This window comes from Excalfactoria chinensis, chromosome 1 (assembly GCF_039878825.1).
Source record: "Excalfactoria chinensis isolate bCotChi1 chromosome 1, bCotChi1.hap2, whole genome shotgun sequence".
Taxonomy (NCBI): Eukaryota; Metazoa; Chordata; class Aves; order Galliformes; family Phasianidae; genus Excalfactoria; species Excalfactoria chinensis.
Window position 1 is genome coordinate 45,448,232 of NC_092825.1, and position 20,000 is coordinate 45,468,231.

Here is a 20,000-nt window from a genome sequence, read left to right on the forward strand (position 1 = left end):
GATAAAACTCATTAAAATGGTAAAACACCATTAGTGAATGGTGAAGAAAAAGTGCAGAAAGTGCAGTTAAAAAACTATATAAATGAAAAAAACAAAACAAAACACAAGAGGTAATTTGGGAAGTGGTAGATCAAGAGAACACAGCGACTTGAAAGGAGAAAACAAGTAAGCAATGCTGTGTTCTTCAAAGGACACACAGCAATCTACTGATTTCCTTGGGTGCATAAACTGAAATCCAAACCCGTACCTTCATCAGCACATCAGTCCTACAAGCAAAGCCCAGAAATCATTTGGTGAAACACAGACAAAGCAGAGAAATAAGATTTAACTCTGTTTCTCCTCAAAGAAAGAGTGGGGGCCCATCAACCAAAACGAGAAATAGGGAGGAAAAAGAAAATGAACAAAATACGCGGTGGACATAATACTGCTGCGCCTTCCCTAACAACGACAGACTGGTTTTGAGCGCCTCCTTAACAAGCCGACCAGGGCCTTTGTGCGAGCGCCGCGAAATGGCGGCGGCGGAGCTCCGGAGAGGGAGGTGGGAGAAGCAACCCGGCCCCACCACCGCCGCCGTCATTGGTTACCATTTGCTACAGAGCTGCAGCCGGCGGCGGCCCGCTCCCACACCAGCACCAAGTGCCGAAGCAACAACAGGAAGACAGGAGGTGTGCGGCGAAAGAGAAGAGAGAAAGACAGGCACAAACAAGATCAGACCGTAAACTCTTCTCCGCTACGCGCGGACATACCCAGAAACAATAGCTGGACCGCCCAAAGACGCGGCGCAGTGCCCGCCCCGTACCCTGACAAAGAAAAGAGCCGAAAGACCCCGCCCCCATTACGCCCCGCCGCAGTCCTCAACCAGGTCGGACCGACGGCAATATACAGGCGGGCTATCGGCAATTCCCGCCACAGCTGCTGAGGGAAATCGTGTTGAAAGGATGTCTGGCAGAGGCAAAGGCGGGAAGGGGCTCGGCAAAGGGGGCGCCAAGCGCCACCGCAAGGTGCTGCGCGACAACATCCAGGGCATCACCAAGCCGGCCATCCGCCGCCTGGCTCGGCGTGGCGGCGTCAAGCGCATCTCGGGGCTGATCTACGAGGAGACGCGCGGCGTGCTCAAGGTCTTCCTGGAGAACGTCATCCGCGACGCCGTCACCTACACCGAGCACGCCAAGAGGAAGACGGTCACGGCCATGGACGTGGTCTACGCGCTCAAGCGCCAGGGACGCACCCTCTACGGCTTCGGCGGCTAAAGTTACCGGACGTCAGACTTGGCTTTTAAAACAACCCAAAGGCTCTTTTCAGAGCCACCCACACTATCAATAGAAGAGCCTTTATCACTGCTTGCAGTCGAGTGATGGTAGTTAATGGAAATGATTTTGTTTCGTTGTTACTTGCTTATAATGAATATAGCGTTGCGTAAACGAAATACTGCTTTTATTATACCTCAATAAGCATAAGGGAACAGTTGTAGAATGCCATGCGCTGAAGCGGTTCGTTGTGGGTTGGGGGGTGGGGGGGAAATCAGTCTGTTCCGGCCCCGTCCACTTTTCTTCCCTGCCAACGGCCGCTCCTAGGTCCGAGAACGTAGTTCAATCACGAGAGCAGACCGGGGAGGGCACTGGCGATCGGCTCTCGGTTCTGAGAAAGGCTTCTCGGCCAGCGTCTGCGGAATGCAGCCTCAGGCGCGTAGTCCGTGAAATAGCGGCAGCGCTTTTTCTTAGCGCTGTTGCAAGCGCGGGAAGAAACTGCCGTAAGCGCTTCGTAGTGCATCAGGTGCAGGAAAAAGTCGGGGCACGCTCGAACTGACTACACACCCCCCCTACGTTCCTTATGGCTCCGGCCACGATTATCCGTCCCCGCCCTTATCCCTCTCACCAAGCCGCTTCTGGCAATCTCCATGCAGTAACTGAGAGCTATTACCCACACGCAATAGTTGTGGGCTGGCAAAAAACGCAGCTTGAAACCTAACACCCCCCAAACGCCCAAGCTCCCGCTTCTCGATAATCAGCTCCGCCGAGAGCACCAAAAGGAGCACTTGCCATAGATCGCACACCCGCTGCCAGCACAGCGATACAGCTCTCCTCAGTGGTAACGTGGTGGCTCTTAAAAGAGCCTTTGGGTTTGGCGGAGAAGGGACAACAGCCTCAGGCGCGCTCCCCGCGGATGCGCCGGGCGAGCTGGATGTCCTTGGGCATGATGGTGACGCGCTTGGCGTGGATGGCGCACAGGTTGGTGTCCTCGAAGAGCCCCACCAGGTAGGCCTCGCTGGCCTCCTGCAGCGCCATGACGGCCGAACTCTGGAAGCGCAGGTCGGTCTTGAAGTCCTGCGCGATCTCGCGCACCAGGCGCTGGAAGGGCAGCTTGCGGATCAGCAGCTCCGTGGACTTCTGGTAGCGGCGGATCTCGCGCAGCGCCACCGTGCCGGGCCGGTAGCGGTGCGGCTTCTTGACGCCGCCCGTGGCCGGCGCGCTCTTGCGGGCCGCCTTGGTGGCCAGCTGCTTGCGGGGCGCCTTCCCGCCCGTCGACTTACGCGCCGTCTGCTTCGTGCGCGCCATCGCACAAGTCCCCTCTAGTGTTTCACACAGAAGCCGCAAAGAACTTCTGAGTTCCTGCGCTTTCCTGACTCTTTTTTATATCGACCGCTGCATTGCCATTGGCTGGCGAAAGGACAAATATCATTGGTCCAATTTGAAAAACCCGCGTTAACCACTTACTGTCCCTAATGTTGCTCTTTAATACTTAAACCCCAGCCTTTCACTTTAATGCTTCCACTGATACGTGAAGCTTTTATTGCTTTTATTTAGTTGTCTTACCTCATTGTCACCTTGGGCAATAAATAGCATTCTCACACCCCTTATTTAACCTGCAGAAGGAAGCCAGATGTTTAGCAGCAGTGAAAACGTGCCTACAGGATTTGATTTGTTTTTAGTCATCTATCAGACAGAAAGTCACGAGCCTTGCTTTATCGTAAAGGTTGCTTTTTCTGGTTTGTTTTCTGGGAAGAAAGTCCCAAGTGTCTTGGTCTCCGGTGTCACATTGAGTTTAAGGAAGGGTTTCATAAAAAGTGAGATGTTTTGTTTGCACTTCAACCTTAAAACTTTCATATAAGTCTGTTTCTCGAAACAAATATCGCCTGCATCATGACGCCACATCTAACCAAACAAGTACATAATAGAAAAAAAGTTATTTGAAGTGCTAAAAAGCTTACAAGCTTCTTTGCAAGCTAGGAATTGCAGAAGGCTCAGAGTTAGCCAATTAAATTCATTGCTTTGTTGACCAATCAAAGGCGAACAGGCGGGGTTTCATCTACTATAAGTAAGAGCCGAGAGGGTAGATCGCTTCCTTACCTTTGAACGACAGTAGGAGTAAATGGCGCGTACGAAGCAGACAGCGCGTAAGTCGACAGGCGGGAAGGCGCCCCGCAAGCAGCTGGCCACCAAGGCGGCCCGCAAGAGCGCGCCGGCCACGGGCGGCGTCAAGAAGCCGCACCGCTACCGGCCCGGCACGGTGGCGCTGCGCGAGATCCGCCGCTACCAGAAGTCCACGGAGCTGCTGATCCGCAAGCTGCCCTTCCAGCGCCTGGTGCGCGAGATCGCGCAGGACTTCAAGACCGACCTGCGCTTCCAGAGCTCGGCCGTCATGGCGCTGCAGGAGGCCAGCGAGGCCTACCTGGTGGGGCTCTTCGAGGACACCAACCTGTGCGCCATCCACGCCAAGCGCGTCACCATCATGCCCAAGGACATCCAGCTCGCCCGGCGCATCCGCGGGGAGCGCGCCTGAGGCTGTTGTCCCTTCTCCGCCAAACCCAAAGGCTCTTTTAAGAGCCACCACGTTACCACTGAGGAGAGCTGTATCGCTGTGCTGGCAGCGGGTGTGTGATCTATGGCAAGTGCTCCTTTTGGTGCTCTCGGCGGAACTGATTATCAAGAAGCGGTGGCTGGGGAGGAGGAGGGGGGGGTGTTAGGTTTCAAGCTAAGTTTTTATTCAGAACTATCCTTATAAAGGCAGTGCTTGCGAAGTTCACTACTGCGGGTCCGTGACGGTGGAGGGAATTTGAGGGTGGGGCAGTGTCTGCAGTGGCTTCTTCCTCAGCAGGGGGAGGGAGGAGTAACCTGAGCCGATTCCAACGGAACCTCCCATTTCTCTCCTTGCGTTATTTCTCCCCGAGCACGAAACAGACCTGAAGAAAAAAAAGGCGCCATTTTATGAGTCTCCCGCCTGAGCACTCTGCAGCCGCTGGCTGAGACGCGGCTCTCCCCGCAGCGCCTAGCTCGGGGTCTTGGTTTCTTCCTGTAGCCGCTCCCTACGTTCTTGGAAAGGCTGCTAATTTCCTAAAAAGTGGTTCTTTGCTGTTCCTCCTCTGTTTCCTTACTACGGAAACTAATGGGTGTTGCTTGAACGTACAGTAAGAATCGTAAAACAATTGATGTGAAAACAGAATTACTACACTGAGAACCAAATTTCTTAGTAACAACAAGATCATGACTAAATAGTGATAAAGGCTCTTCTATTGATAGTGTGGGTGGCTCTGAAAAGAGCCTTTGGGTTGTTTTAAAAGCCAAGTCTGACGTCCAGTAACTTTAGCCGCCGAAACCGTAGAGGGTGCGTCCCTGGCGCTTGAGCGCGTACACCACGTCCATGGCCGTGACCGTTTTCCTCTTGGCGTGCTCGGTGTAGGTGACGGCGTCGCGGATGACGTTCTCCAGGAAGACCTTGAGCACGCCGCGCGTCTCCTCGTAGATCAGCCCCGAGATGCGCTTGACGCCGCCGCGCCGAGCCAGGCGGCGGATGGCCGGCTTGGTGATGCCCTGGATGTTGTCGCGCAGCACCTTGCGGTGACGCTTAGCGCCCCCTTTGCCGAGCCCCTTCCCGCCTTTGCCTCTGCCAGACATCCTTCCAGCACGATTTTCTTCAGCAGCTGTGGCGGGAATTGCCGACAGCCCGCCTGTATATTGCCGGCGGTCCGACCTGGTTGAGGACTTCGGTAGGGGGGCGGGGCGGGCGGAGCCTTCTCCGCTCTTTCTCCCGGTTAGGGGGAGGTGGTGGCCCAGTTATTAGTTCTGTCCGTCTCTGCGCTTTGTGGAATTAATGTTATGGCCTGGCTTTGTTGCCTTCCTCTCTCTGTTTTTTTCTCCCCTCCCGGTTTCCTGTTATCGTTGTCGCGGCTTTCGGTGCTGGTTTGGGAGCGGGCCGTCGGCGTGTGCGGCTCTGCAGCAAACGCCAACCAATGGCGGCGGCGGTGGGGCCGAAGCGCCGCTACCATCTCCTTCTCCGGAGCTCCGCCGCCGCCATTTCGCGGCGCTCGCACTAAGGTTCTCCACCCCCTTTGTTTTTTTTCTTTCCTGTCATGGATCCCTACTGCTGCTGTAGTACTTTATCGTTAGCATTTTTTCTTTGGTAATTGCTCGATGCTTTTCCATTGATGTATTGTATTTGCGTTTCGTTCTTTGTCGTTTTTCGTCCCTTTCTTTTGAACATAGCTGTGCATTGTGCACTACCAGCCCTCTTGCTTCTTTCCACATCTTCAAATTTTATTGTAAGAGTGTTCTGAAAAGCCATAAAATCATGTCCACTTTGTTACATTCTATTGCATGAGACTGAACATTTTTTCCTACATCCCATAGTTTTTTTTTGACATCTTTCTTTGGGATTTCTATTAAGTTTGGAAAGTTACATATGTTATAGCATAACTTGCCTATTAATAATTTGAATCCTGCTTAATAAATGAATTTACAAAGTTGGAGAAGGCTTAGAAGAAAAAAAAAAAGTATGAACTGATATATACATATTTTCTCCATCATTTGCTGTGAACAGAATGAATGCAGTGCAACAGGAAGCTTCATAATGTTTCTGTGTTGACTTCCTCACCTATCGCTCCTCTCACTATTTCATATCGTATACTTCTCCCTGCCTGTGATCAGTGCGTTTCTCCCTACACTTGTCCAGACACCAAAGCCATCTGTTCTTCAGGACTGCTGAAAATATTTGTTTTTCCTCTCCCATGTGGTGTAATTCTTTTCAGTCATCACTGACTTGTTTCTCTTTGCACATCTTTTTTTATAGCTTTGCTTTCATTAGCCTAATAACTAAGAATGATTTAGATGTTACTCTTACAGAGTTTTCAGGTAAACGTTCTCCTACACTTGTTTTGAGTTAGAGGGAATATGTAATCTGCATTGCAACCCACCCTACCTACTTCTCATACCCAGTGTGGCTGAATGCTTCTTTGCCAAATAGCTGAAATCTCTTTTAGCATCAGTTTCTTGCTTCTGTTTGGTTCATTAGAATCCTTGTCTCACCTCACCAATTATTTTGTGTATTTTCCCCCCAATGGAAATTTAACCTTTTCTTACTTTTGTATTTATTTTTTCCTCTCAGAATCAGTTTTCCTTAAATTGTCCACTTCTTATCCTTGTCCACTTCTTATCCCTGTGTGACAACCCAGCTGAAGAACCAAACTACTAACAACAAAGTTCATCTTTGACCTACAAATAATCAGTAAGAAAATAAACAATAATTCAACTACTAATGCATGCATTTCTGTTCCAATCAGTAGTAAACAATCAGTGCAGATATGATAGTATTGTGTAGGGACGTACAACAGATTGCTGTAATATACTGTTGTGCTTGAATAGCTTGAAGTATTTTTGTCTTTCCATTTATTTGGAAATTCACGTTTTGTTTACCTGGTTGTATCTTTCCACACCAAGTGATATAAAGTTTCCTGTTTTTACTTTGGTGTGATGTATGTGCACTGTGTCTTTCTTTCGCTGCCAGCTGTAATTACAGAATATAAATGTGTATGCTATTGATGCCTTAGGCCACTCCTCAACAAAGCTAAATCAAACCAAAGGAAGGGGCCTGCTTCTTACTTACAGGAGCTCTGGTGTTTCAGTGTTCTGGAAAGCAGAATGCATTGCTGAGAAATCTGCATTTATTAAATTCTGAAGTATCACTTCACCTTTTCTTTGTCATTTTCCACAGCCTGTGTTTATCTTTTTGTCCTGGTCGTTCATTTGTGTGGATTTTGATACTCATAAAACCAACAAATCACTATTAATTCCATTGATCACTTTTACAGTTAATCTTTTCCCATTAGCTGGGACAGAGTGGGGAGGATGATGAGTGCTGTTTTTTTCCTCCTAACCTTCCCATATGACAACCAGCGTTTCAAGGAGGAGACTAAAATAAATGAGGTGAAATTCAAAACTTGTTTTCTTTCTGCAGATCTACTTTGAACTTCTGGGAAAAATTGTTTAAGTGTTTTCTTCAAGGAGGTGAGGCTCTCTTATGAGATCTTTCCTCACGTGTCTTTTCAATTTGTTTGGAGAATTAAGATCAATTTTCACAGTCTTTGTAGTGGGTTGATGTTTTTAACCAGCCCTTCTCCTCAAGTGAGAATTTGCCTTTGGGCTTTACCTGAAGCTGTGTGCTGAAGATCACCACTGCTATATTCTAATTAATTTCCCATCAGGTGAAAAATGGTAATTCTACTGCCATGTGGATCATAGCAGCTTCTACCACAAGAATTACATAATCCATCTCTGATAGATCTTTATAAACCACACTAAAATCACTCTGTGCTAGACTGTCTTAATAGTTCTTTAGGGACTGCATGATGACCACAGGGGTCTTTTCCAAACTTTATGACTCTTAGATTCAAAACACGAGCTCAAATCTAATACAACAATCGCTGTTGGAATCATCCTTGTTTTCAAAAACCCAAGAACTGCTCCATTGTAGCTGTAAAGTCCTTCAGCAGTTGTCAGACTTAACAGGGGTCTGGAAGCAGCATGCTGTGTGAACTTCACTGCCCACACAGACACAAGGACACAGTTGATAGAAGCACTGGGTTGGAAGGAACTCTTAAAAAGCCATCTGATCCAACTGTTCAGCAACGAACAGAGTCATTACAGCTCGATCAGGGTGCTCAAAGCCCCCCCCAGCCTGACTTCGGGCATTTCCAGGGATGGGACATTCACTGCCCCTCTGGGCAACTTGTGCTAGAATCTCCCCACCCTGACTGTAAAAGAAAAAAAGCCCTTTTCCTTCTATCCAATCTAAATCTTTCATGTGTTAGTTTGAAACCATTTCCCCTTGCAGACCCTGCAGAAGAATCTGTTTCCTTGTTTCTCTGCGTGACTTTTTTACAGCATTCACATCTTGAGCTCTCCAAACTTGAGGTGTTTTGGAGGTTACTGAACAAAAAGTATTCAGCTTCTTTAGACCATAGCTTTCAGTTTCACTGTCTGTTCTCCCACCCCAATCCCTGGTCCTTCAAATGCATAATGCCACTATCTTTCACCCTCACTGCAACCTACAGGTTGATTACAGTGAAAACATCCTGTCACACCTGCAAACCCTAAATGCACAGCTAAGTAATCTGTTTCTTCAGTGCTCCAAAAGCACTGCAATGAAACTCACTATCAAGAATCAGCAGAAGAGGAACAGAGTGCAACAAAGGATACTGTATCTCCCTATCGTTGCAATGCTGTGTAAAATAGTTGCAGCATGAGTAGTCTAAATGTTGGATGAAATTCTGTCTCTATTGACTTTTTCCAAATGAAGAGCTGAAGGTGATGAGCAAAAAGGTGAGGGTGGCTCCATCTCTCCCCTCTACAGAAATGACTCCTGAAAAATGCAGCTGCTCTCATAATGATGAGCACTTCCTAACGCTGAGGTTAAAGCGTTATCATAGCTTTCAAATTTCCAGGTTGGTCTCTGGTGCTATTAGCTGCTATCTGATGCATGCTCTTGAAGATCTAGTGTGCAGACAGGCATCAGCTTTTCTAGTAAAGAAAGAACAAAGGAGAAATGCTTTGATGAGAGCAGGCTCTTTGCAGAAGCAGTTAATCAGGCAGCTTCCACTGTTGTTCATTCCCAGCTGCGGAGTCCACTGTATGAAAACAATATTTAGTAACAGGGGACAGTGATAACCCTGGCTGATCCTTGGCTGTTTATCCCACACAGTAGCCACAACATAGAGAAACTGGAGATTAAGCAACACTGACAGCCAGTCCCAGCAGCACTGGAAGCATTCAGAGAGAATTTTTAAAGATACAAGCAATAAAGAAAGAAGCACAATGAATCAGCTGCATTTTACATCAATAAGCATTTTTGTTACTATTGTATACAAAGAGCCTTTTTTATTCTCCCTACCAGTGGAGAGTTTCTGCTGCACCTGTACAGCTGTGAAGTAATTGGCTTTGAGACACCAGGCTCTCCATTCATAATTCCTGAATGTGAGCATCTCAGCCTCTGAGGCTGTATGAATGGAGTCACATCATTTTCTTTCATGTTTCTAACTTGATCATGTACCTGAGATAAATCGACAGCAATATTACTGTTAATCTTAAAAACAAGTGTTTTTTATCTCCTTCAGTGTCTAAGCTTATCTGCATTACACCAAATCTGAAAATATTTCTAATTTATTATACTTTTTACTTATAGAAAGGTGTAAGAGGAAAAGGGAATCAATGTTTATGTGAAGGGGTTTGAGAGTAACCTATGAAAAGATCAAAGAGCATTTATCCATTGTATAAAATGTCACAAAGTCACAGTGTCAAATAAGTTTTACTCAATTTAGTAGAGTTGCTTTCAACAAAAGAAAATTCATTCTATCTCTATCTCTATAAAAATAGGCATACTGTATGGGAGATTGGTAATCACAGCCTGAACCTCTGATTAATCAGCTGAGGCAAGTATGGGGTCAGCTGTGGGAGCACAGGTGAGAGTGATGTAGCTGTGCTCCTGGGAGGGGTGGAGCTCGACTCCATCCCCTCTGAGACCTCATTTAAGGGCTGACTCCCACTGAAGCAATATCTCTTGGAGATTGCTCATCAGTGAGGACTGCCCCAGCTTCTTCAGCCAAGGCACCACCATTGGTGAGTTTTTCCTTTACTTATGTTCACTTATACCTTCTGTACATTTGTTACCATCTGTACATTAAAAACCAATACAGCATACACATATTTAAATTAGGCAAGTGATCTCGCTTACATACTTGATAAATACCACAACCCAAAGGAACTTCTCCTTCTGAAAGGCAGTAGAAAAAAAAACCCATACCTTTATTTCATAGAATCAGAAGATTGGAAATGTTTGAAAAGGATTTAAGCCTGTAGAAGATGGCTTAGTAGCACAGAAATTTGGAAAGTGCCTTTCTGCTCTCCAGAGGGGTCCCATTACAGGTCCTATTAATCAAGCAACTTTTTCAATAAAAGCGTGCATCGTTCGGAAGGAAAAGACTAATCAAATATATACGCTACACACTATTGTCACTGTGATACTTAACCAAAAGCTGAATATTCATTTATTACTTCACCGTTTTTATTTATTGTCTGCATCCTGGGAAATGCTTATGTAACTGCATGGAGTTTCTTTTTTTCTGATATCATTTCACTTATTTTCACTATGGGAGAAGATAAAGAACTATGAAGTACAGGGATCGATGTAACAACACGTTGAATAACATTCTCTGAGACCAGTCTATCTGAAAGACAGCATCACCCATGTGAATACTTTTGAGCAAAAGGATATTATTTTGTGTGGACTCAAAGGTCTCGTGTGTCTGTGACATGATGTGCTTTTGTTGTTCCATGACTACACCAACACCTGTGATGCACTGTTCTTAAATCAGTGATTTCCTCTTTTGTGTAGAAAAACGTTTAATATGCAGAAATATGTTTGGACCTGGGCACGCTCCCATCACTCAAAAACAACCAAAACACTGGTGTGCTATTAACACTGTTTTGGATGAAACCAGGATGCTTAAATGAATAATATTTTTTTTAATACCATGAAAATTTATGGCATGGAAAGCAACAACAGCTGGAAGGAAACCAGGCTCGTTGCATGTATCATCTCAAGGCAGAAAGATGGCAGAAAGACAGAGAACAACACAACAGTTGAATAACCTTGACCAAGCAGGAATAGATTTAGTGCAGATGACAGAGATTATGTTAAGGAATCACAGCACAGAGGTGCTCCTGGGGGAGAGGCACAGCAGCTGCTTTCCTCTCCCTATTCCTCAGGAGGCGCCTTTTGAGAACAGAGACCCCCAGCCCTGATGAGCAGCAGTCTTCAGATGGCCCCTCCTATGGGCACAGGATGGCTGAGATGCTCAAAGTGGCCAAGCAGAAAAGTAATGGTTGGGGGGCAGAAGACTCGTGGAAAACCCAACAGAGCCTGTAACAGCCACCCATAGAACCACAGAAAAAGCCGGTAGAGTCCAGTTCAGAGTGGTGTATGAAAATCCCTTAAAGTACATAGAAACTTATGCTGTGAGAGAAAGTGCATGGCAGCACGTTTGTGATGAACTCGTGATCCACTGTTACCCTGGTTTTGTGCCCTTTACCACTCGGGTAGCCCATGAAGGACTTTGGAAACACACTTGTGCTGGGGGTGGGATGGTGTCCCACATGAGCAATACACATTTGTTGTTGTATTAAACACAAGGCAAACAGGAAACAAACAAATATAAAAATAAATAAATAAATAAAGAGAAAAATAAAAACCCCAACCCCACAAAATACACCCAAAGACTCAAGAGGCAGGAAAGCAGCACGTCGCCCGTAGGGCACCAGGAACCCTTTTCCGCACGGACCCAAACGAACTGCGCGGCACCTCCGCGGCTGTTCAAAAAACGCGCGCTCCGATCCAATTGGCCGCCACCGAGAAGGGGCGGGGCTTTGACCCCTTGGAGTCGCGCGCCGAGGGCGCGCCTCCAGCCTGGCTGCTTCCAAGCGTCCCGCAGCGGGAGAGGGGGGCCGACTGCACTTCATCAGTGTCTTTATTTTGTTGATATTTAGAGGATTTAACAGTATCTTCCAAGTAGAACATACTTATATTATTAACAATGAGAACTTGCCACTTAGTAATCTCTATAAATAAGACTCTGGTTATAGTCAGTTTCCAAAGAAACAGCAATGCTGGCATTCATACTGACGTGTTCCTGCTCTTTTTGGGAAAGTGTGGGTGGCTCTGAAAAGAGCCTTTGGGTTGTTTGCTTTTAGCGCTTCACTTGGCCTTGGCCTTGTGGCTGTCGGTCTTCTTGGGCAGCAGCACAGCCTGGATGTTGGGCAGCACCCCGCCCTGCGCGATGGTGACCTTGCCCAGCAGCTTGTTGAGCTCCTCGTCGTTGCGGATGGCCAGCTGCAGGTGGCGCGGGATGATGCGCGTCTTCTTGTTGTCGCGGGCCGCGTTGCCCGCCAGCTCCAGGATCTCGGCCGTCAGGTACTCCAGCACGGCCGCCAGGTACACCGGGGCGCCGGCGCCCACCCGCTCCGCGTAGTTGCCCTTGCGCAGCAGCCGGTGCACGCGGCCCACGGGGAACTGCAGCCCGGCCCGCGACGAGCGCGACTTGGCCTTGGCGCGCGCCTTCCCGCCCTGCTTGCCGCGGCCCGACATGGCTCGGTCTGCAAGTCAGCCAAAAAATAACTGACAAGAGAACTCAGAGGAGTCGGAAGAATCCAGCAGTAGCTCGGAGCCGCCCTTTTATCCCTTCCTGCTGGGGCCGTGCGACACTTTTGATTGGTGGAGACAGCGATTGTGGAGTAAACCAATGGGAACGGCGATAGAATACCGACCAATTGACCACCGCGAGTAATTTTGACGTCATGGCCCAGAAACGTCCAATGGGAAGGAGCAGTCTCGAGTCCCCTCATTTGCATACCGTCTCTATAAGTACGGGCGGCTGCGCCATTGTACCTGCGTCGATCCTGCGGTACGGGCAGCGGCGGGCGTGCGCGATGCCGGAACCAGCGAAGTCGGCTCCTGCCCCCAAGAAGGGCTCCAAGAAAGCGGTCACCAAGACCCAGAAGAAGGGTGACAAAAAGCGTAGAAAGACGAGGAAGGAGAGCTACTCGATCTACGTGTACAAGGTGCTGAAGCAGGTGCACCCCGACACGGGCATCTCGTCCAAGGCCATGGGCATCATGAACTCGTTCGTCAACGACATCTTCGAGCGCATCGCCGGCGAGGCGTCGCGCCTGGCGCACTACAACAAACGCTCGACCATCACGTCGCGGGAGATCCAGACGGCCGTGCGGCTGCTGCTGCCCGGGGAGCTGGCCAAGCACGCGGTCTCGGAGGGCACCAAGGCGGTCACCAAGTACACCAGCTCCAAGTAGAGTGGTCCTGAACCTCACTTTTAACCCAAAGGCTCTTTTCAGAGCCACCCACGCTTTCAGTAAAAGAGTGGTTCACAGATGCGTGTTGGTGAGTGGTGCTGCTCTTCACGGTCTTGTGTTCTCACAGTAGATCGATCTGATTAACGGTGGGGAAAAAAAAAGGTGCTTACCGCTAATGCTTCACACATTAAAGGAACTGAATGTGGTGGCGTTTTACGTGACTTAAAGTAACTGAATAGGAGAAATATGTAGATACTGTATGATAATAGAATCAAATTTCTAAGCCTAGTAAGTATTCATCTGACAGTCATTTCTGAATTCTAAGCAAATAGAGGTACATAAACATGGATGTTTTCTTCCTGCTTTGAAATAAAGCCACCTCTGTTACAGCACTATGCCGCATTCACATCATTCCTAATGACGTCCCTGCTAAGCACCTCCACCCTTTCCAAGACACCTGGCCGTGGGTAATGGGGCAGCTGTATGTTTTGGGTCTCTGTGGGGACAACTCTGTGCTCATACGTGGCTTCTGCAAGACGGTGATGTTCCTGTATGATCACCTTTGTAGAGCTGTACGGATGGAACTGGGTAAACTACTGCTTAAATAAACCAGAGGGTTTCGTAATACGTGTGGCGTAGTTTGCTTTCCTGTCTAAATAATATAACGGAGGATCCTCTGGGGACGGAGGGATGCATTAGTCCAATGCACACACTGAGCGATAGAGGTACTAAAAAGAATATTCATAGAGTTTACATGTAAGGGAGGAATTGACCGAGAGCGGCTTACGAAATGCGAGCGATAGGGAGAAGGCTGGTATTAGAGAGAGCCTTTCACGCAGGCGCTGGCGTCCTGACTGCGGGACAGATGGCCGCGTCGGGCTATGCTGACGGAGGGCTGTGAGCGCTCCGCCGCAGGGACGGAGGGAGGGAGAGAAGGGGGGGGGGCCACGAACCGAGGGCGGCGGCGCCGCTTTCGGAGGGGCGGGAACTGCGGAGCGGGAAGGCGCCGTTACCTCCCGAGGAGCGCGGGCTTTTCAAATCCTCGCCGCAGCCCAATGGGATGGCCGCATGCCAGCTAGCCAATCAGAGCGCGCCTTTGTCAATAAATACGGGGCCTCGCTGCACCTCCTGCATAGTTTCCTTTTTCACTGCCGAGGTGCTGCTTACGGAGAATGGCGCGTACGAAGCAGACGGCGCGTAAGTCGACAGGCGGGAAGGCGCCCCGCAAGCAGCTGGCCACCAAGGCGGCCCGCAAGAGCGCGCCGGCCACGGGCGGCGTCAAGAAGCCGCACCGCTACCGGCCCGGCACGGTGGCGCTGCGCGAGATCCGCCGCTACCAGAAGTCCACGGAGCTGCTGATCCGCAAGCTGCCCTTCCAGCGCCTGGTGCGCGAGATCGCGCAGGACTTCAAGACCGACCTGCGCTTCCAGAGCTCGGCCGTCATGGCGCTGCAGGAGGCCAGCGAGGCCTACCTGGTGGGGCTCTTCGAGGACACCAACCTGTGCGCCATCCACGCCAAGCGCGTCACCATCATGCCCAAGGACATCCAGCTCGCCCGACGCATCCGCGGGGAGCGCGCCTGAGCCCCTGGCAAGACAATCCTTGACTATCGAAAACCCAAAGGCTCTTTTAAGAGCCGCCACAGAGACACTAAAAAGAGCTGTAAACTCTTAAATCTTTTGAGGGTTTATTACTGCACGTGTTACGGGTGGCCTTTTGTTGGCCAGTTTCTAAGGTAAGTGCTAGGGGGAGGCATTGCCGTGTTTTTAGGAGATTGGAAGAGATGTTTGTGTTGATTAAATACTGCTTTGTTAGTGATGGGAAGGGTTAACTGAGTAGGAAAATTCACTTAGAGATCTAACCAGCGGTTTCGCTTTTCTAGTACTAGTGGAAAAGGTTTCTGATTGCTTTGTTAAGCTGAAAGCAAAAGTGCCTCACTTCTAAAAGCCGGTGCTCCTTAATGTAATGGTGTTAAAGCAATCACGAATGTATAAATGCAGTTCTTTATTCACTGGATGTTTCCTTCCTCGATTGCAGTGTGTTAGGCAGTAATTATGTAGTTAATTGTCCGTGTTATTCTGTAGCTTTTATTTCCTTCTGCTGAAAGTGTTACTTGGATTTCATTAATCCCACTGTTAAAAGCATTGTCTCTTTTTGCTTATTTATTTCTTTTATTTAGGCTTTTAATCGTGAAATAGCATGAAATCTAGTCTCCAGAGCTGCCCGTTTTTGCATGGGTGCTTTGTCAAACACGGGCTGAACATTCTTCTTGTAAGCATGTCCCTCCTGTCAGTCTCCGGCCCTACTTAAGGATACTTGGTTTATATTTGAAACCAGTGTAACATTTATGGCAGGACGTTGTATCCAATACTTCCTGTACACCTACATGGCTTTTTGCCGCTCTGCTGTGCGGCTCCTTCTCATCCTACCCAGGAGTTCTACCCCTATTACCCAAAACACCATTTCCTAACCCATTCCCAGTTTCCTGTTGCGCCCTGTATTGCTTGCTCAGTACAGCGCAGCCCTCCTTATGTCCATGTAATGTAGGGAGCTCCCTGCTCTGCCTGATGGAATTGGTTCTGCAATACCATGTGGGAGTGGGTGAGATGCAGATTGCACTTCTGCGAATGAACACAGGCAGGGAGGATTACTTGGAGGGAATAGATATTTTTTCAAAGCCTCATTCAGTAGGTGATGGGTTTTGTGTGTGTTTTGGTTTGGTTTGTTTCTTCTGTGTAATTGCTGGTTCATTTTAGGAAATATTCCTTCCTCTGCTTCAGGAACTTTGGGCTCTGCAGCAAAATCTGACCAATCGCATTCCTCGGTGCTCCATTTTCTCTCCTGTTTCTTTTTCTTCCTTTCAGCCATTTTCTTTTACTCTCAGTGCAGTAACGGTGGGGGGGGGGCGGAGATTGTGGTGTAGATGTCAGAATAACACTTTGGAATACTTGATCAGACCATAGGCATATGGTCTCCCATATTCCATGCTTTCAGAACAGATTTATCTGCTTCTTGCTGTGGATAATTACTGTCATGCTTGTAGAAACGAGCAGTAGCAAAATGCAACAAATTTCCCATTTCTGTTACACCAAAGGATCCATTAATTACCAAAATCTCTTTGTCAGAATGTATCTACTGTAACTTCCAAGGTAAGAGTGAACCTGAACCATGGCAAACAGTGTGCATTTTTAATATGTAATGGACACTGAGTACATTATAGGAGCAATGACAACAGTTACATTTTTGTAGGAGTTTGGTTAAAATGATGCTTTCATTTCTTGTTCTTCTTTTGCATGTTGGAGGAGGAGGGAAGCTGGGTTTTATTGGCCAGGATTACTCTGAGTCCATAATGTAACAACCACAGAAACAATAACACTTGAGCAGTTGAGAAGGAAGTAGGCATGCAAGGGTTTTGCAGGAAGAGTAAAATCATGTGATCCCCGAATTTGCGATGTCTGGGCCTGAAGAAGATCTGGGATTTAACACAGAATGGCACTGATGATAATAATCTGTCAGAGTTTGTTCCAGAGAATCAGACCAGGAGTCAGAAAGAATTCACTGTGCAGAATCTGAAGTCTGTAACAGCTGCAGTGGTGATACCAGGAACCACAGCAGACTGACTGCGAATCTCAAGTGGGCTTTGCTCTTTTCTCCTTATATAAGTGATGAATCCTACCAGCTTGCATGTGACGTTGATTTAGTTTGCTGTAAAAGAGAAGTGACAGAAATCCCAGATCAATGCAATACTTGGCAGAGACGAATTCTGGCTGGATCCGTGAGTGATCCAGAGCCCTGCTGATATGGTCTGAGTCAAATCACTGCTGGGATAAATCAGTCCAATGGGCAGCATCACCACTGAGGTCCTCCTGATGAATTTTTTTCAACTTTCATCAGAAATATATAAGCTCTGATCAAAATATCTTAAATATACATATATGTATATATATATATATATATACACAGACGCGCGTGCACACACACACACACACACACACAGACATATCAGCCCTGCTTCAGGTGTTTATTAGTTTAGATAAAGCTCTAAACAAAATCTTTTTCCACATGAAAAGTGGATTTTCTTTTTTTCTCCATTTAAATTGAGTGTTGTAATGTAGAATTAATGTGGAATGTGGTATCTTTTCTCTCCAAAGAGTCAGAAGTAACTTCAGCTGATTGGAAGCATCCTGTAGACTGTAAATATACAAATATTGAAGAGGTGCAGTATAGGCTGTTTTGTTTAGCTATGTGCTGTGCTAAAATTATGCTGAATGTGCTGATGTAAATGTGCAGATGAAATTCAGACAAAATATCCAACAAGTTGTTGAGTCTGCCATATATCCTGTTGTCTGTTTTCTTTACACTTTATCCCAACCCAATGTTGTACAACTTTGAGGGCATCCCATTACCACTGCAAACCTGCCCCATGTCGTGAATGTTCAAGGCAGTTATGAGCAACTTGTTCTGTCTGCATTTTTGTGTGCTATCCTGAGCACAGCACACGCATCCAGTAAGATGGGCCAGCAAAGCTGCACAAAGTGCAGTTCTGCTTAAATGCTATGAGGCATTTAATTGGGAAATTGTTCCAGCTGACACCAGAGATAACTTCCAGTTAAGTGTTGAGCTTCAAACAAAAAGTGCAGGTCTAAGGTGTGTTCCTATAGCTTACAGCATGGATATGACCTACAAGTATTCTTTCCCCTCCCCCCCCCCCCTCCCTTCTTTCCACTAACCATCATATGATGCCATTTGAAACTGAACGCTATTTTTCTTTGCTGTGCCAGTTTTGATCTTCCCATCAGTCCTGAGCCAGGTTAAACAATATAATTTTTCTTTTTGTTCATAAGGAAAACAACATTTCCAGGAAATAAACGATGCTCATTTACATGAACTCGTTCCTTTCCAGTCCCTTCAGTGATGGTTTTAAAAGTTGATGAGAGACAGGTGCCAGAAGAAATGAGTGGGACATCAGTGTTTTTCTCTCTGAGACTGCTATGATAATCTCAGTGCAAGAAAACACAGAACAGAAGCCTCACCAGACAAAGTGTCTCTGCATCCAGTGCTGGAACTGGGATTGTTCAGTCTGGAGCAGAGGTGGGTCAGGGGAGACCTTATGGCTCTCTGCAACAACGTGAAAATGTTGTGGCAAGGAGGGAGTCAGCCTCTTTTCCCAGGTGACAGTGAAAGGACCAGAAGGAATGACCTTAACGTGCACCAGGGGAGGCTCAGGTTGTAAGTTAGAAACAATTTATTCTCAGAAAGAGTGTTGCTGCTCTGGCACAGGCTGCTCAGGGAGGTGGTGGAGTCATGGTCCCTGGAAGAGATCCAGAACCATGTGGATCTGGCACATGGTTGCTGAGGATGGGCTAGATGACCCTAGGGATCTTTCCAACCTAATGATTTTCAGATTCTAGATTTCTGGAATGTTTATTCTTTGCCCGAGTAGGAAGTTGCTCTGTTAACATACACCATGAAGTTGGAAGGCCCTGGGAATTGCACCGAGACCACGGAAGAGGCATTTGAGAATACTTTGTATTTGGAGCACTTCCAGTTGCTGCTACTTTGTATCCATCTGCTCCCTCTCTCACCTTCTTTCATTTTTATCCCCTCTATTTCTTTTCTGTGTTAAGCCACATAATTAATGTTATCATTCAGTAGTTACTGTTTATCAGATACTTAATTGAAAGTACAGTTTAATCTTTCCCCCAGCTCACAGCACTGTCCTGATATGTCTGCAAAACTCCACTCCTCTGCTGCAGCTCAGACCTCTCACCTCTGTCCTCCAGAGGGGTACAGCAGAGCTCACACTGCTCCCTGAGATCCTCCCAGCAGCTCCTCCACGTGTTTGCTGCTGTAGAGGAGGTGATCTGGAAGGGCTGTCATGGGGAAAAGCTGTATGAATTTCTTTACAAGCTCTGTGGGAGTTATATTTTTTGAACAACTGGACTAATATATATATATATATATACAAACAATTGTACTAATATATATATATACATATATATATATTAGTCCAATTGTATGTATGTAGTTGAAGACACTCAACAACACCCAAAGTTATCCTCTCAAATCCCAATATTGTGGTTCTACAATGAGATGGGTGTTTCCTATGTTGTGCGGCAAAGTTTGTATAAGTCATCCTTACCCATCAAAGTCAGTAAAATTAGGTTACAATCCTGTATTTTATTGCTAACCGTGAAAAATAAATAGCGTTACTGTATTAATCAGCACATATTTAGCGAAGAGATAAACGATGGGTGTGACAACGTTCTGAAAATTCTCTGCCTCCCCTCACAAGTTAAGGAGCAGAGCAACACGGGGCTCTCATGTCCCCAGCAGGAACAGCCCTGAAAGGAACGGCTTTGCTCAAGCTGCGATCCCTTCTCATTGGCTTTTGGAGTCTCTCTGCTTTACTCGCAGCAGCCACGTACAGGTGAAATTATGACAGGTGTATAAGTGTGTGGTTTATGCCAGAGAAAATACCTGTCGCGTTCTAATCCACACAAAGGAAATATATTGAACGTTTTAAAAAGAAAAAAGAACTTTTTATGCGCGGCTAAGGATTTCTGTTCCGCGGTCTCTTAAGAAATACATAGAATTTACTGACAGGAAGAAGCCGGAAGGCGAATAGGAACGAGCTGGCACAGATTAATGAATCCGAGAGACGGTTCTTCTCAGAAAAGCATTTACACGCGTTCTTAAAGAATAACGCGAGGCGGCCAAAGCAGAACGGAAGCCGGGGAGAACGACCAGGGGCGGGGCGGCAGCGCGGAGGGCGATCCCCGATTGGCCGAATTTTGCCGCAGACCCCGGGGCAGAAAAGGAGGGGAACGAGGCTGGGGCCGGGAGCGCCGAACCCCGAAACACGACTCC

General features: G+C 47.4%; 7 protein-coding genes across 7 annotated transcripts; 4 read left to right on the forward strand and 3 right to left on the reverse strand.

The window, feature by feature from the left end:
• The first annotated feature begins 914 nt into the window (after window positions 1–914).
• Window positions 915–1,479, forward strand: LOC140252133 (histone H4). The gene has a single exon (XM_072336489.1). The coding sequence runs from the start codon at window positions 939–941 to the stop codon at window positions 1,248–1,250; it is 312 nt and encodes a 103-aa protein (XP_072192590.1). The 5' UTR covers window positions 915–938; the 3' UTR covers window positions 1,251–1,479.
• Window positions 1,480–2,018: 539 nt separating this feature from the next.
• Window positions 2,019–2,575, reverse strand: LOC140252125 (histone H3). The gene has a single exon (XM_072336478.1). It carries the CDS (start codon window positions 2,553–2,555, stop codon window positions 2,145–2,147), a length of 411 nt encoding a protein of 136 aa, XP_072192579.1. The 5' UTR covers window positions 2,556–2,575; the 3' UTR covers window positions 2,019–2,144.
• A 785-nt stretch (window positions 2,576–3,360) lies between these two features.
• Window positions 3,361–3,907, forward strand: LOC140252120 (histone H3). The gene has a single exon (XM_072336466.1). The coding sequence runs from the start codon at window positions 3,370–3,372 to the stop codon at window positions 3,778–3,780; it is 411 nt and encodes a 136-aa protein (XP_072192567.1). The 5' UTR covers window positions 3,361–3,369; the 3' UTR covers window positions 3,781–3,907.
• Window positions 3,908–4,431: 524 nt separating this feature from the next.
• LOC140261390 (histone H4) lies at window positions 4,432–4,916 on the reverse strand. Its single transcript, XM_072354775.1, has one exon. It carries the CDS (start codon window positions 4,890–4,892, stop codon window positions 4,581–4,583), a length of 312 nt encoding a protein of 103 aa, XP_072210876.1. The 5' UTR covers window positions 4,893–4,916; the 3' UTR covers window positions 4,432–4,580.
• Window positions 4,917–11,716: 6,800 nt separating this feature from the next.
• LOC140250987 (histone H2A-IV) lies at window positions 11,717–12,486 on the reverse strand. The gene has a single exon (XM_072334167.1). It carries the CDS (start codon window positions 12,406–12,408, stop codon window positions 12,019–12,021), a length of 390 nt encoding a protein of 129 aa, XP_072190268.1. The 5' UTR covers window positions 12,409–12,486; the 3' UTR covers window positions 11,717–12,018.
• Window positions 12,487–12,525: 39 nt separating this feature from the next.
• On the forward strand, window positions 12,526–13,757 carry LOC140250981 (histone H2B 8-like). Its single transcript, XM_072334156.1, has one exon. The coding sequence runs from the start codon at window positions 12,618–12,620 to the stop codon at window positions 13,128–13,130; it is 513 nt and encodes a 170-aa protein (XP_072190257.1). The 5' UTR covers window positions 12,526–12,617; the 3' UTR covers window positions 13,131–13,757.
• A 528-nt stretch (window positions 13,758–14,285) lies between these two features.
• LOC140259376 (histone H3) lies at window positions 14,286–14,930 on the forward strand. The gene has a single exon (XM_072350622.1). The coding sequence runs from the start codon at window positions 14,303–14,305 to the stop codon at window positions 14,711–14,713; it is 411 nt and encodes a 136-aa protein (XP_072206723.1). The 5' UTR covers window positions 14,286–14,302; the 3' UTR covers window positions 14,714–14,930.
• The last annotated feature ends 5,070 nt before the right edge of the window (window positions 14,931–20,000 follow it).

What these genes read in the sequence shown, in the direction of transcription:
- LOC140252133 (XM_072336489.1), top strand. Translation starts at nt 939, where the DNA reads ATGTCTGGCAGAGGCAAAGGCGGGAAGGGGCTCGGCAAAGGGGGCGCC.
- LOC140252125 (XM_072336478.1), bottom strand. Translation starts at nt 2,555, where the DNA reads ATGGCGCGCACGAAGCAGACGGCGCGTAAGTCGACGGGCGGGAAGGCG.
- LOC140252120 (XM_072336466.1), top strand. Translation starts at nt 3,370, where the DNA reads ATGGCGCGTACGAAGCAGACAGCGCGTAAGTCGACAGGCGGGAAGGCG.
- LOC140261390 (XM_072354775.1), bottom strand. Translation starts at nt 4,892, where the DNA reads ATGTCTGGCAGAGGCAAAGGCGGGAAGGGGCTCGGCAAAGGGGGCGCT.
- LOC140250987 (XM_072334167.1), bottom strand. Translation starts at nt 12,408, where the DNA reads ATGTCGGGCCGCGGCAAGCAGGGCGGGAAGGCGCGCGCCAAGGCCAAG.
- LOC140250981 (XM_072334156.1), top strand. Translation starts at nt 12,618, where the DNA reads ATGGCCCAGAAACGTCCAATGGGAAGGAGCAGTCTCGAGTCCCCTCAT.
- LOC140259376 (XM_072350622.1), top strand. Translation starts at nt 14,303, where the DNA reads ATGGCGCGTACGAAGCAGACGGCGCGTAAGTCGACAGGCGGGAAGGCG.